This window comes from Callithrix jacchus, chromosome 6 (genome assembly GCF_049354715.1).
Source record: "Callithrix jacchus isolate 240 chromosome 6, calJac240_pri, whole genome shotgun sequence".
Classification (NCBI taxonomy): Eukaryota; Metazoa; Chordata; class Mammalia; order Primates; family Cebidae; genus Callithrix; species Callithrix jacchus.
The window spans coordinates 106,069,215-106,083,831 of record NC_133507.1 but is presented as its reverse complement, the minus strand read 5'-3'; the positions used below and the strand labels follow the sequence as shown (position 1 = coordinate 106,083,831).

Here is a 14,617-nt window from a genome sequence, read left to right as displayed (position 1 = left end):
GCAGTCTGAGACATCCTGACAATAGGAAATCCCTTGACCAGATAAAAGCCTGAGTTCTGCTTGAAAACTTGCAATTTCATCTTCCCAGCACTTCAGCTACCCCTTGGCAGGGAGGCCAGCAGAGGGTTGCATCCAGTGGGCCTCCCCATGCTGACTGCTGGCCCTCTTGCTGAGTCTGGTCATGTTTTCAAAGCCTAAAGCATCTTGAAACATACGATGACCACTGCTGATGCCGTGCTCTCTCCAGCTGGACGGCTATGCCGACAGAGCTCAGGAGGAGGGAAAAGGAGCACCTCTGCTGCCAGCTTGACAGAACTCCTGCATGGCCCTGCCTCAGCTGCAGCCTGGGTGCTGGGGGTGGGCTGTTGGGCCAGCATTTTGGGGTGCTGGGGTACCCACTCTCTAAGACACTGGCTGTGGGACTGTGCTGGATTCTAGGAGGACAGGGTAGGTTTAGGGTCTCATCAGTTTATAGACTGCTTCCCTGTCCCCCATTCTAGGGGGGAAGCCTTCCTTTGAGCTTTTTGCTTTGTAGGAAGCCCTTATTTTGGCACCCACTCATTAAGATGCCTTGTGCTGAAGTGAGAAGATGTTGGCTCGCCCCCAGAGAGGTGGTATTTTGGAGCCCCAGTCTGCCATTCCAGATCTGTGGGCCATGGGCAGGCGATTAACCTGGCCAGCTTCTACACCCACTTCTGTGCAGTAACCCTGTGAGGAAGGAAGGAACATGGGCAGACGTCGAAGACCTCAGATTCTGTAAATCTTAGTTGGAGACCTCAGATTCTGTAAAGCATGCATATATGACCTGGCAGAGCGTGCTGTTTGTATGGGGCTCTTGTCTTTTTGCAGTCTTCATGGCCTGGCACGTTGGGGTGCCTTTCTGTGGTGAGCCTGAGGGGTCAGCACGGAGAGGCAGTGTGAGAGCAGTGAGAGCCTGCGTAGAAGCAAACAGCTACATTGTCCTTCAGTCTTGGCTGAGTGGCTTTTATTTAAACCTCTTCTGTATTAGAGTGTCCTATTTTGCAGTACCAAAGAATACCTGTTCATCTGTATTTCTTCTCTTTAGTGAATAATAGTTTAGACCCCTAAATGCTATCTGATCCTGTAACTTTCTAGGTCTAAGGAGCAATTATTTTAAAGGATAAGGATGTTGGTTTAAAAGATAAGAGATAACACTAGCCATTGTGTTGATTGCTTTATAGATACAAACTGCTGGCGTAAAACTGTTTTCAGCCTATGGATTTGTGGGTGTATGTATGCTTGTGTTGGCAGAATGTTTTAATTTTACATTTTGAGTTCAAACGATTGTATATTTGGGAGATCTATATTTTTGACTTTTCTTGAAGGGACAGGTCTGGTAAAGCTGTGCTTCCTTTCCTTTGTGGTGGGGTGATGCTGGTCCACCTGCCTGAGCCTCTGTAGCCGTTTTCTGTCCCTGCCTCCAGGGTTCCCTGCCAGTGCCATTTGTTACCCTGCACTCAGCCTGTTGCACTCACTCACTTCTTATGTCACTGCCTGGCCTGTGTAGGCATTTCAACTTCATTTTCAGCTAGTAGGCATTCTAATATTTGTTGAACGAAACTGTTATTTCTTTCAGTCCTCAGAGCAACGCTTAATTTACAGAGGAGGGAATTGAGACCAAAGGAGTTTTAGTGTTTTTTCTTAGGTTACACAGCTCCCAAAATGTCCAAGTAGGTCCTTAAGTCTACTTATTAATATTTGACTCTAAAGCTAATAGTTTTCCCACTAAATCTCTTAAACATTTATGGCCCAGACTTTCGAAGTAGCTGACTGGGTATGGATTTTTCTTTAAAGAGATCCCTTGTTGAGATTTGCTTTGAGCAAATCTGTTATCACTAGAAAGTAAGCAAAAGTGATACACTTTAATAATAATATTGAAGGCATAGAGCATGACTACTTCCGTCATATGTTCATTTTTCAATGTAAAAATGTTTCTCACATTAGAAATTATTATTTCTTTTACCAAAATCAACTGATAATCTGTGTTTGTCAGCTGTGGCTGCCATAACAAAATGCTGTAGACTGAGTGAGTTAAACAACGGAAATTAATTATCTCACAGTTCTGGAGGCCGGGTTCTGGTCAGGGCTCTCTTCCTGGATTGTAGATGGCTGCCGTCTCACTATGTGCTCATATGACCTCTTCTGTGTATGTACGTAGCTCTGTGGTTTCTCTTATGAGGACACTAATCCTCTCATTCTAGGATCCCACCATCACGACTTCACTTGCCTCCTTAATTGCCTCCGCCTTTTTTTTCCTTGAGACAGTCTTGCTCTGTCGCTCAGGCTAGAATGCAGTGGAATGCAGCTCACGGCAACCTTTGCCTCTCAGGTTCAAGTGATTCTCCTGCCTCAGCCTCCCAAGTAGCTGGGATTACAGGTGGGTGCCACCATGCCCAGTATTTTTAGTAGAGAGCGGGTTTCACCATGTTGGCTAGGCTGGTCTGGAACTCCTGACCTCAGGTGATTCACCTTTCTGGGCCTCCCAGATTGCTGGTATTACTAGCATAAGCCACCATACCATATGTGGCCACCTCCTTTAAAAAAAAAAACCAAAACACCGAAGTCTTGCTTTGTCTCCAAGGCTAGAGTACAGTGTAGGATCAGCTCACTGCAGCCTCCAACTCTTGGGCTTGAGTGATCCTCCTACCTCAGGCCTCCCAGGTAGCTGGGACAGTAGGCATATACCACCTGGCCCAGCTAATTGAAAAAAAAGTTTTTTGTAGAGACAGGAGGTCACTTTGTTGCCCAGGCTGGAGCTTACTTTGTTGCCCTGGGCTCAAGCGATCCTCCGACCTTGGGTTCCCAGAGTGTCAGGATTACAGGTGTGAACCACCGTGCTCGGCCCTTAATTGCATCATATAGGCCCTATCTTGAAATGTGTTGGAGAGTTAGGGCTTCATCATTTGAATTTTGGGGGAAACACAGTGCAGTCTATAGCATGAGGTTTTGGGTGATAAGATAATATAGCCTAAGATTTACGTTTTTCTGCTGGGAGATGTAAAAATGGTAAGTTACCTTCAGTAAATCTGAGGGTTACCTTCAGTATTTCAAATTGTAAATTTTTGATTGTATTTCTTCTTCTTTCATTCTCCACTACCTTGATGTTATACTCCCATCTTTGCTTCCTGAATTAAGCACAGCCTCCCCAGTACCACCTGGCCTTGGTTCCATTTTATATTTTAAAAATGTTTTTCTTCCTACCTTTTTATATGCAGATTTTTTAACCTACAGAGGAATTGAAAGATTGTGTTTACATTAACATTTGTCACATTTGTTTTGTATCTCTGTGTACACACGTATATATGTATAAAGACACATACTTGTTTCCTGAACCATTTGAAAGTAACATGCAGATAGAATTTTATACATATATACACACACACACACACACACATATATATATATGTATACATATATATATATATTTTGAGACAGAGTCTTGCTCTGTTGCCCAGGCTGGAGTGCAGAGGTGCGATCTTGGCTCACTGCAGCCTCCGCCTCCTGGGTTCAATTTATTCTCCTGCCTCAGCCCCCTGAGTAGCTGGGATTACAGGTACATACTACCACACTGGCTAGTTTTTGTATTTTTAGTAGAGACAGGGTTTCACCATGTTGGCCAGGATGGTCTCTATCTCCTGACTTCGTGATCTGCCCGCCTCAGCCTCCCAAAGTGCTGGGATTATAGGCGTGAGCCACCCCACCTGGCCTATAATGATATTTTTAACCCTAGACATTACAGTGCGGATCGTGTAACAACAAGGATATTTTCTTATAATTACCTCATGTCATTTTTCTCACTCAAGAAATTTAACATTGATACAATGATGTATAATATACAATCCATATTTGAATTTCCCTAGGTTAAAAAAAATCCACGCGGTCTCTCATACCTTATTTGATATTTGATGCTACTTTCTTAGTTTGTGTCTGTGTCTGACCAGACTGGCGTACTTGCTCTTCCTGAAGCATGTGCTGTGCATGTCTGCTTTCATGCCTTTGCATGGGCTGTGTCTTATTCAGAATCCATCTCATTCCATCTGAACCTGGTGAAATCCTGTCCTTCCAAGCACATTGCAGTGGTTCCTTCTTCATATGGTATCCCTTGACATCCCTGAATGTGATTGCTCCCTTCTTTAAACCACAAGCTCTTTATGCTCTTGAATAACGTTTTTGTATCATGCCCTGTAATGAATGTAGAATTTTAGGAATTTCTTTTTTTTTTTTTTTGAGATGGAGTTTCGCTCTTGTTACCCAGGCTGGAGTGCAATGGCGCAATCTTGGCTCACTGCAACCTCCGCCTCCTGGGTTCAAACAATTCTCCTGCCTCAGCTTCTTGAGTACCTGGGACTACAGGCACACGCCACCATGCCCAGCTAATTTTTGTATTTTTGGTACAGCTGGGGTTTCACCATGTTGACCAGGATGGTCTCGATCTCTTGACCTCGTGATCCACCCACCTTGGCCTCTCAAAGTGCTGGGATTATAGGCGTGGGCCACCGCGCCCGGCCTGAATTTTAGGACTTTCAAAAAATCTCCTTTTTACGAGTAGGAGCTTCTTAATATGGGACTTCATATACCCTGTACTACCCATTTTTGTTGCTCATTAAATATTTAACTTAAATCCAGAGTGTTTTACATGGTATTTTATTTTCAGTATCATTTATTTATTTGTAGTGTTGTTTCTTAATTTGGAAAGATGGTCTGAAAATTCTAGTTTTCTGAAATTATCTCAAAGAATGGAAAGAACTAAGGATATGGACTTGACCGTGTATTTAGGGGTGGGGGTCCTACAGTTTTACCACCCTTTGACATTTTGTCAGCAAAGTGAAAACTGTCAAACATGGCTTTATCTGGACAAATGTATATAAGGATTGTATTCACAATTGCACTGGTAAAATGGTGTGATAAATTGGGTGGTATATGGCCTGTTGTGTCCCAGCAGGGCATGCTGGGGGATGACAGAGCAGCTGTAAGATCTCTTCTTTTACATCTAGGTTCGAGATGCAGCAATAAACAGCTTAGTGGAAATTTACAGACATGTAGGAGAACGTGTGAGGGCAGATCTCAGTAAAAAAGGATTGCCACAGTCCCGGTGAGTGCAGATTTTTTCATTTCTTCTGCTCTTCTCCTCCATTCTTTTCCAGTTAATATCTTGATTTGCAATACTTTTTCTGTTGTGGTAATTTTATTCAAAGAGTATATGGTTAGAGGGTTGGTACTTGGAGATTTTGTCCAGAGTATGGAATGGGGGTCCCCTCCCATTCCACTTCCTCAGAAGTAAGACTCTCACCCAGTCAGTTGGCCAGGTTCCATGCCACATATTGATTTTAAAAGCAATTAGTATTGAAAAATTCAGTACTGTTACAGTTTATATGGTTCTAGATCTATGATTCTGTGTCTATATTTATATAGATAGCACTTAGTATAGTAGGTGCTTAGAATATATTTGAATGAATGAAGCCATCCCAGAATAAAAATTCCTAAGTTATAATTTTGGAAATCATGTTTTAAATGTAGCTTTTCTGTTTGCACATCATTCTCAATGTGTATAAGGCCATGCAAGACGATCAGTGTCTCATCAAACCCAAGACAACTGGAGTCCACAAATGTGACTTTGTTATAGTCAAAATTTTAAAAATAATGTAAGGATCAGATATGTATAATTCTAACTGTGATGGAGAAACTTAACACCAAATTAATTGCAAACCTTTACCCTGGGTTATTCCTTTAAGGGGGAAAGTAATGTAGAAATTCCAGGCAGAACTGGAGTAGACTCACAAGGCAGCTTGTCTGAGCCTGTCGTTTTGTCCATGGAAACTCCAGAGGCCTGGAGACATTAAATGACTTTTGAGAGATTATGCAGCTAATAAGAGTCAGAGCTAAGGTCAAAACCCTGTTCTTCTGACTTGCCTTTTTAATTTTCTCCACCCTATTTCACAAAAGAGTTCATGGAGTACTGGGCATCTGGAAACAGGATGGAATATTGAAATATACAGGAATAATCTGTCTTGATGTCTCTAAGGTAGATATGACAGCAGTGGGCCCCAGGCCCTCAAGTGGCGGCTCCACAGGCAGACAGGTGGACTGTGCTTCCTTGAGGTTGAAAGTCATGCCTGATCCAGAATTGCTCTCACCATCTGTGCACAAGATGATTAGCTGGGAATAAAACTACTTTTCATGTACTTTACAAAAGATAATCTATGAGAATTTTTTTAAAAATTCCAGTGTTTTGTGAACCTCAACTTTCTGGTCTTTGAATATATGGTGAGAACACAGGAGGAAGAAGAACTCAACAGCTCATACTAAACAATCTCTTAGGGAAAATTGGAGAGCACAGATGAGCAGAGAAGGCGTGATATCAGGGGAAGGGACTGTTTAATGATTAAGTCACCGTGATTATTGGGAAAACAGGTCTTGAGAGTGAAACCCTATCCACCTCCAGGAATGGCCTCATGCCATGCTTTGTAACTTGATGTGGGCCCAGACCATGAATCCACCATTTTACACAGTTTCCATCTTAACAGGAAGCTTCCTTTGTATTTTTGAAAGGTAACCACAGCAAAGTAGCAAATCAGGGAGAAATGACATGGTGAAACTGAGACCTAGAGATGTGAATGCAGGAAAGAGTTAATGCAGCAGGCCTGAGACTGCGGTTCTTAGAAAGGCCTGTTTACAGGCCTGGCCCCTAGAAATGTGGATTTGTGGAGAGTTCCCACCGTTCCCAGCAAGTGGGATAAGAGTGGCTCACCATGTCAAACTACACAGCACAATGTGTTTATACCTGCTTTCTTTTTCCTTCTGGAAGTCTGGCATTTTGTTAAGTGCCAGGCAGAGGGTGTTTACATGACCAGCCCCCAGTAAAAACCCTGGCCCCCGAGTCTCTAAGGAGCATTCTTGAAAGAAAGCACCCCACTTGTATTGTTACAGATTAGCATTGAGGAATTACATGTGTCCTGTGTGACTCCACCAGGAGAGACTCTAGGACACTTGCCTGGTATCCTCTGGATTTCACCCCATGCACCTTTTCCCTTTGCTGATTGTGCTTTGTATCTTTCTGCTATAAAAAAAATTGCAGCTGTGAATATGACTTTGCTGAGTCTGGTGAGTCTTCTAGTGAACCAGTAAACCATGGGGGTGGTCCTGGAAAACCTCAACACAGTAGGGCCTCAGAGGCCCTGACGCCAGAGCTGGAGTTAAAGCCACCTGTTTCAGCTTCTCAGTTACATGTTTCTCAGGTTCTTCACATGACCCCCTCCTTCTTTTTCTTTTTTTTAAAAAAGAAATATTTTAAAAGGTGCTATAAAAGAGCTTGAGCCTCTGAATAGAAATGTGGGTTTCTGCTAGCTCGTATTAAAATCCTCCTACAGATTCTCCAAAATGGAGAGGGTGGTCGTAGGGAAATGGACCCGCACCCTTCACATCTGTATTGTGACACTCTGGCAGACATAAGTGCTTGGAGAATTATGCTGTTCTTTAAAAATATTACTCTAGTGAGAGAAGCTGAAACTTCAAGTTTCTTTGCATTTGCTACAAGACAGTACCTAAGATCTAGTACTCTGAGGGGCAGAGGTTCCAGTTACCACCTTTGTTTTTGTGCCCAAATGGAGTGAGGCTTTTAATGGTATCGGAGAACTTCAGTGTCTGCTATATGTGGCTCCTCATGGATGACTGGATTACTTGAATAATCTAGACTTCTCTTGCATCATAACAGATTTTTTAGTAATTGTGAGAGCATAGTAGATTTTTCAACTTAGCAAGTTTCCATAGGACTATTACAATATCATAAAATTTGTTTAATGCTTTCCAAAACTTGGATTTAGTCCTCAAACAAATGTATCCTCCTAAGAGTCTGTTCATCAAAAGAGTACTTTGAGAAGAATACGATTAATTATATCTCTGAGAAATACATGGTGAAGAAAATGCCTTACTGAGATTGCCTACATGGCTTAAATAACAAGAGTAGTGATCTTATTCAAGCAGCCATTTTCTTTGTCCATTTCACAGTTGAGAAAAGAGACTTATACACCCAACTTCACTTTGGAGGAGCTGGAATTAGGGTTTGGGGCCATTTGATGTTATTTCAGTCTTCTCATCTTTTGGCCAAAATCATATCGAGCCAGATAATAAGGTGGAGGTAGTCAACAAAATCTTCAAATTAGAGGTTTCCCTACCCACATGGGCTCTCAGAGTAGTTGAGGCCCTAAAGGTATAGAATATTTGACCATTTATCATGGTTTTTACATGTATTATTATCGTAGTTCATATATATATGTTCAGAAAATAAATAACTTCTAGCTGTCTATCCTAACATATCGTGTAGTTGTGATACTCTGTGAGGCATACCTGACAACTTAATAAAACTCTCTGTTACTTACTTTCATAGACTTTCAGCATACCTTGACATTCACTCTCATCCCATTGAATCTTCTAGAAAATATTTTTAGTCAGTATCACATATTTTAGTTTACAGAGTGTTTGGAAAAAGGTCGCTGATGTTAAATTTCTTCTGGGACTATCATTCGGGAACCAGGCTTCTAAAAAGCAATAGCTTTAAACCTAAAGATAACTTAACTTTCAGAGAGGGATGAGATACAGATCATTTGATTCATTATAATTATTTGGTAGCTTACATTATGAACTTACTTTAAAAAAAAATTCATAATATTTGCTCATTTGCTATCTAGTTTAAAATTTATAAACAGTCATCAGGTTTTATTACTTAATGATTGTTTCAGAAAGGGAACATTTGTACTTTAAAATTTTTAACTTGCTTGCTAAAGCTTTAGTGTTAGAGAGAACCAAGGTCAAAGCTGGTGATAAATTGCTCTGAGACATCACTTATTTTTAATTTTATTTTTTGTCATAGTTCTTTATACATACAGAGATTCAACTAGATTTGTAAGATACATTTTTGAAGGGACAATTCCTCACTCTTTCTGCCATTTTCTGCTCCTTGGAGGCAAATGCTGCAACTGCTTTTATTGATTCTTTTGTTATTTACTATTTTCCTAATAATAGGCCTGTATTGCTTTTTTTTTAAATTTTTCGTCAGTATAAGAATTACACTTTTTACTATGGAGGCTGACTTTTGGCTCTCTTTTCTCTTAACTTTCCTCATATATGCTTCCAATCTCATCTACCAAATAAAGTCATATTTTAAGTTTGATAAGGATAATGTCTATATTATGATTATGAATGCTATTTACAGTTTACTATTAATATTTGGTAAACTAGGATTACCTTTTTCTTACAAGTTTTTGTTTTTCCTGGAGTTAATAATTGTTTTACTTTCAATTGCCTGGTTGTCTGTATACTTACTGCAACTCATACTTTCTGCTTGCTAACCTCTACCAGTTATATAAGTCCCTGAAGCCTGTTTCACCCCGCACTGGCTGCCTTCAATGCCTCTTACAAACCCATCATCCTGACATCTCTTTGTCATCCTGGGTCTTTGCTTCACCTTTCTCTGCAGGTGCATCTGCTGTTTCTTGTAGGCCAGGCCTTTTCTTTCTTGGTTTACTCATTCATTCATTCATTTGTTTGTTAGTTTGTTCATTCATTCATTTGTTCATTTATTTAATTTTTAAAATTACTTTTATTTCTGCTTATTTTTTAAGGCAGGATCTTACCCTGTTGCCTAGGCTAGAGTGCAGTGGCATGATCACGGCTCACTGCAGCCTTGACTTCTTGGGCTCAAGTAATCTTTCCTCCTCTGCCTCCCAAGTAGCTGGGCCTACAGGCACATGCTGCCGTGCCCAGTTAATTTTTGTATATTTTGTACAGATGGGGTTTCGCCATGTTGCCCAGGCTGGTCTCAAGTGCTCTTCCTGCCTTGATCTCCCAAAGTGCTGGGATGCAAGTGTGCACCACCATGCCTGGCCTAAATTATTTAAAAATATTTTTTGTGGATACATAGGTGTATATATTCATGGGATACATGAGATGTTTTGATATAGGCATGCAATGTGAAATAAATACATCATGTATACTTCCCCACAAGCATTTATTCTTTGAGTTACAAATAATCTAATCACATTCTTTAATTTAAAAATATACACTGAAGTTATGATTGACCATAGTGACCCTATTGTGCTATATCCTCACTCTTTTAATAGTGCATGTTCTCCACTCCTGAGAAAAGATGGGGAAAGGAAAATTTTTGTAGTCGAAGAATATCTCTTTTCTTTCTTTTCGTTCCCCCCCTTCCCCCTCCCCCTTTCTTCTTCTTCTTCTTTTTTTTTTTTTTAAGAAAGAGTCTGGCTCTGTTGTTCAGGCTAAAGTACAGTGGCATGACCTTGGCTTAATGCAACCTCTATCTCCTGAGCTCAAGCAATCCTCCCACCTCAGCCTCCTTAATAGCTGGAACTACAGATGTGTGCCATCATGCCTGGCAAAATTTTTTTTTCTTTTTTTAATTTTTTTGTAGAGATGGAATTTTACTTTGTTGCCCAGGCTGGTCTTGAACTCCTGAGCTCAAGCGATCCACCTACCTCAGCCTCCCAAAGTGCTGGGATTACAGGTGTGAGCCATCATGACTGGCCTGAAAATATCTTTTTCTTACTCTGACTTTGATAGTTTAGAATCTAGGTTGGAAATTATTTTCATCCAGAATGTTAAAGCTAATACCTCGTTGTGTTCCAGCTATCCGTGTTTCTGTTGAGAAGTTCAAAATCATTCTGATGCTTCATCTTATATAAATAAATTTGATTCATTGAGGAAAGTTGTAGTATCATCTCTTTGTGCCCATTTTTGTCTGAAATTTTAGGTTGCTGAATCTTCTTTTTTTTTTGAGACTGAGAGTTGCTCTGTTGCCCTGCTGGGTGACAGTCTAGTTTAAATTGATACTATTTAATTTCAGTATTAAAAACTTTACTCCTACTTAGCTCTGTTTTCTTCCTCTTTTTTACTGTTATTGTAATGCAAATTATATCTATACATTGTAAGTGCATATAGTTTTATAATTATTGCTTTATGCAGTTTCTTTTTAAGTTATGCAGGACAAGAAAAAAGTTAAGAACAAAAAGTACCTTTATACTAAATTTTATGTATATCTATGTAGTTGATTTTACTTATTTTTAAAATTTCTTCATGTGGATTCGAGCTGTTGTACAGTGTCCTTTCATTTCAACCCAAATAACTGTTGTTTTTCATGTATCTGATGTCTTAAGTACCCCCCCTTTTTTTTGATGGATAGTTTTGTTACATGTGAATTCTTGGTTGATTGTCTTTTTAATTTCAGAACTTTGAATATGTTATCCTTTTCCCACCCTGCCCCACTCTGGTTTTCATGGTTTCTCATGAGAAATCAGATGTTTACCTTTTTGAGGATCCCTTATGCACAATGAGTGGCTTCTCCATTGTTGCTTTAAAAACTTTCCCTTTGTCTTGTCTTGCGGCAGTTTGGTTATCGTGTGTTAGATTTGGATCTCTTTAAGTTTATCCTGTTTGGAGGTGCTTGTTAAATAGATAGATTGTTTTATGTCAGATTTGTGAAGTTTTTAGCCATTATTATTCATATATCTTTTTTGATAATTTTTCAATATGGGAGATGCCTGAGGCAACAATAACAACTAGGACAAATAATCTGATCTAAAAAGTCCTTTAAAAAGTACCATATGTCCTTTTCTTTTGTCTGTTTGCCAGATACTTCTATTATGTGAGTATCTTGGTACATTGGTTTTGTATGATGATCTCTTAGGCTCTGTTCATGTTTTTGTTGTTTGTTTTTGTTACTTAGATAGGATATAATATCAATTGATTCCTCTACAAATTTGTTGATTCCTTCTTGTCCCAGCTCAGATCTCTTGTTGAACTCCTCCTAATGAATTTGTAATTTCAGTTATTGTACTTTTCATCTCTGGAATTTCTATATGGTTCTTTTTAATACTTTTTCTTGTCTTTGTTATTCTCTATTTGGTGAGACATTGTTCTTATTAATTCTTCAGAAATAGTTTTCTTTAGATCTTTCAACATATTTATATTAGTTGACTTGAAGTCTTCATTGAGTTAGGCCAATGTATGGGTTTCCTTAAAAATAGTTTCTGTTGACTCATTTTTATTTGCTTTGTATGGGCCATATTTTCTTGTTTCTCTGTCTCATAATTTCTTGTTGAAACTGGATATTTTAAATAATATATTGTGGCAACTCTGGAAACCATATTCTTTGCCCTCCCCAGAATTTTTGAAGTTGCTGTTTATTGTTTTGTTGGTTATTTTTGTCTGGTGACTTTCCCGAATGAATTCTTTAAAGTCTTTGTTCTTTGTTGTATGTGGCCACTGAATTCTCTGGATGATTAGCTTAGCGGTCCGCTAATGATTGAACAGAGGTTTCCTTAAATGTGTGGAACCAGTAAGTCTCCCAGCCTCTGCTGACTGGCTCTGTGTTTTTAGGGCATGCTTCCCAGTATTCTAAAAGCTGTTTGACACCTCTGTCTTCCTTTTTCCTTCTGGCTTGTTGAGTGCGTCAGAGTCAGCCAGGGGACATTAGAGCCTTCTGGGATCTTTCTTGGGCCTGTGCATGTGCAAAGCCTTGCACATATGCATGACCTCCCAGTTTCCCAAGAGTATGCCAGTGTTTTCAAAGTTTGCTGTGGACATCCTGATTTCTAGCCTTCCCCTCCCCCCCATTTTTGGTCAGCTTCTTTGCCCCAGTTGTTACTGCTGTCTCAGGTATCTGCTGTATTAAACAGTTGTCACTGGTTAGTTTTGATCATTGCCTCAGGGAAAAGGCCTCTAATGTTGAACAAGCTCTAAGTCAGGTCAAATTAAAGACAAGTCCTGCAAATGGGCCTACAGGGAAGTGCCAGATAGGTGGAATGATAAGTTCTTTGGGAATGAGGACTTTTAGGGAGTGTTTGACTTGTTCAGCTCTTTCTAGTGGCTGCCAGGCTGCTGGTTTTCACACTTAACCATGATGATGAGACCGCTGGTTTTCAGATGTTGATTTAGAGATATAGGCACAACAGAACAATGAAAAATCTTGCTGTTCTTACCAAGATTCAGCCATTTTTCTTGAAGAAATACTCAGATTGTTATAAGCCACCTTTGTTCAATTTACAAGGTTTTTTTTTCTTATGATAGTGCGTTCTCATGAGAATTTACGAAGGTATTAAAAAGTTGATTGGACAATTTTTGCCAGTGTTCTCTTTGCTTCTTTGAAGCAGATTTTCAAGGGTCCTTACTCTGCCATTTTAAAGAGCTCCTCTCGTGTTTTATGATCACAATACTTTATGTCTTTGAAAGCACTAATGACATATTTTTAAAACTTTTCCTTTCTCTTCAAAATCTCTTCTGTCTTCCAAGTTGGGATTTTAAAGCATGTGTTTTGTTGGTTTCTCTTTTTCATGCTAGAAGCTCTGAGTATATGGATACAGTTTATTGACTGAGATTGCTGTGATTAAGTATTTGCTTCTAGGAAATTATTTAAAATTTCTATATAAAATTTTCTAGGAAGGAACTAATTTGAACTAAATTTTATTATAAAATAAATTCTAATTAGGTTGAAGACTTTAATATGGAAATTTAAATTCAGAAAAAGGTAGAGGAAGATGGTGGTTATTTGTCAAACCAGTAAAGAAATTTATTTTAAATGGAAATCCAGAGATTTAAAATAAAACAATTTGGTGGCTTCAGAGGGTTATCATTAGTTATATAGTCAATGTCCTTGAATATATAAAGCTCATCCTGTTATAAAGATTTGTGTGAATCAGTAGTTCCCAAGAGAGACATTTTATATTTTTGTGCTCAGAGCTAGCAAACAAAAACCAGTCTTTTCATTCCTAAGGAATGCTTTGTTGGTGTTAGACTGTCTCTTTAGGTGGTAACCTTGATAGGAGCTGTTATAGCAGCATTAATGAGCAGAGAACAAGGGAGCTAGTGAGACAGGAGTGTGAAAGCCGAGGGAGTTCTGAGTTAGGATGCACATACCAATAATAATTATGTTTATAGTGTTCTCATACCTAATTGTTCATGCCTGCCAGGTTGTGGGTAATGTGGCCACAGTGAAGAATGTCTTACCACTGAGAAAGAATCCATAGACTTGTACATGGTTGCCATTTATAATGGTGAATACTCTCCCAGGAATGGAAGAAATACTTGCCCTCTTCCAGTAATTTCAGGAACAACCAGACTAGAGGTATATCTTGGCTCCAACTTGCAAACTTGCAGGCGTGCTCACATCAGAGGGTGTGGTTGTGACACAATAAAGTAGTGCCTTAGTGAGGGCATGCCTGGCAACCTATGTCATAATATTATTTCTGAGTTGGTCAAACTATTGGAGATCTTTGTTACTTTTAAAAAGGGAAGGTAATGGAAACATCCTAAGAAACACAATTATGTAAGGCATCTTTCCAGTTCTTTAGGAACTGCTGGATTTGAAAGTGAGTTATATTTTACTTATATCTGGTCCTGAGATGGCAGTTGGCATTTATTCAGTGTCAGTTTTAACTAATGGGTAGTGGCTGCCTGGAATAGTTTTGAGAAGGATTCTGAGGGAACATCTGGACTTGGTGGAAAGAAGGCTTGAAAAGATTGTTGGTGTCTCCTACGCAATGGAGAGGTGCAGTGTATCAGGCTGGTTCATCCCCTTCATTTACTG

The 14,617-nt window shown here is 39.5% G+C and overlaps 1 protein-coding gene across 49 annotated transcripts in view; it reads left to right on the top strand.

Moving 5' to 3' along the window:
- The window catches only part of CLASP1 (cytoplasmic linker associated protein 1), a 289,654-nt gene that overhangs the window by 121,156 nt on the left and 153,881 nt on the right, over positions 1-14,617 (top strand). For all 49 annotated transcript variants that reach the window (XM_054257722.2, XM_078328019.1, XM_054257721.2 and 46 more), the window contains exon 7: positions 5,016-5,113. In XM_054257722.2, coding sequence (XP_054113697.1) covers positions 5,016-5,113 — 98 coding nt within the window. The remainder of the gene's footprint in view (positions 1-5,015; positions 5,114-14,617) is intronic.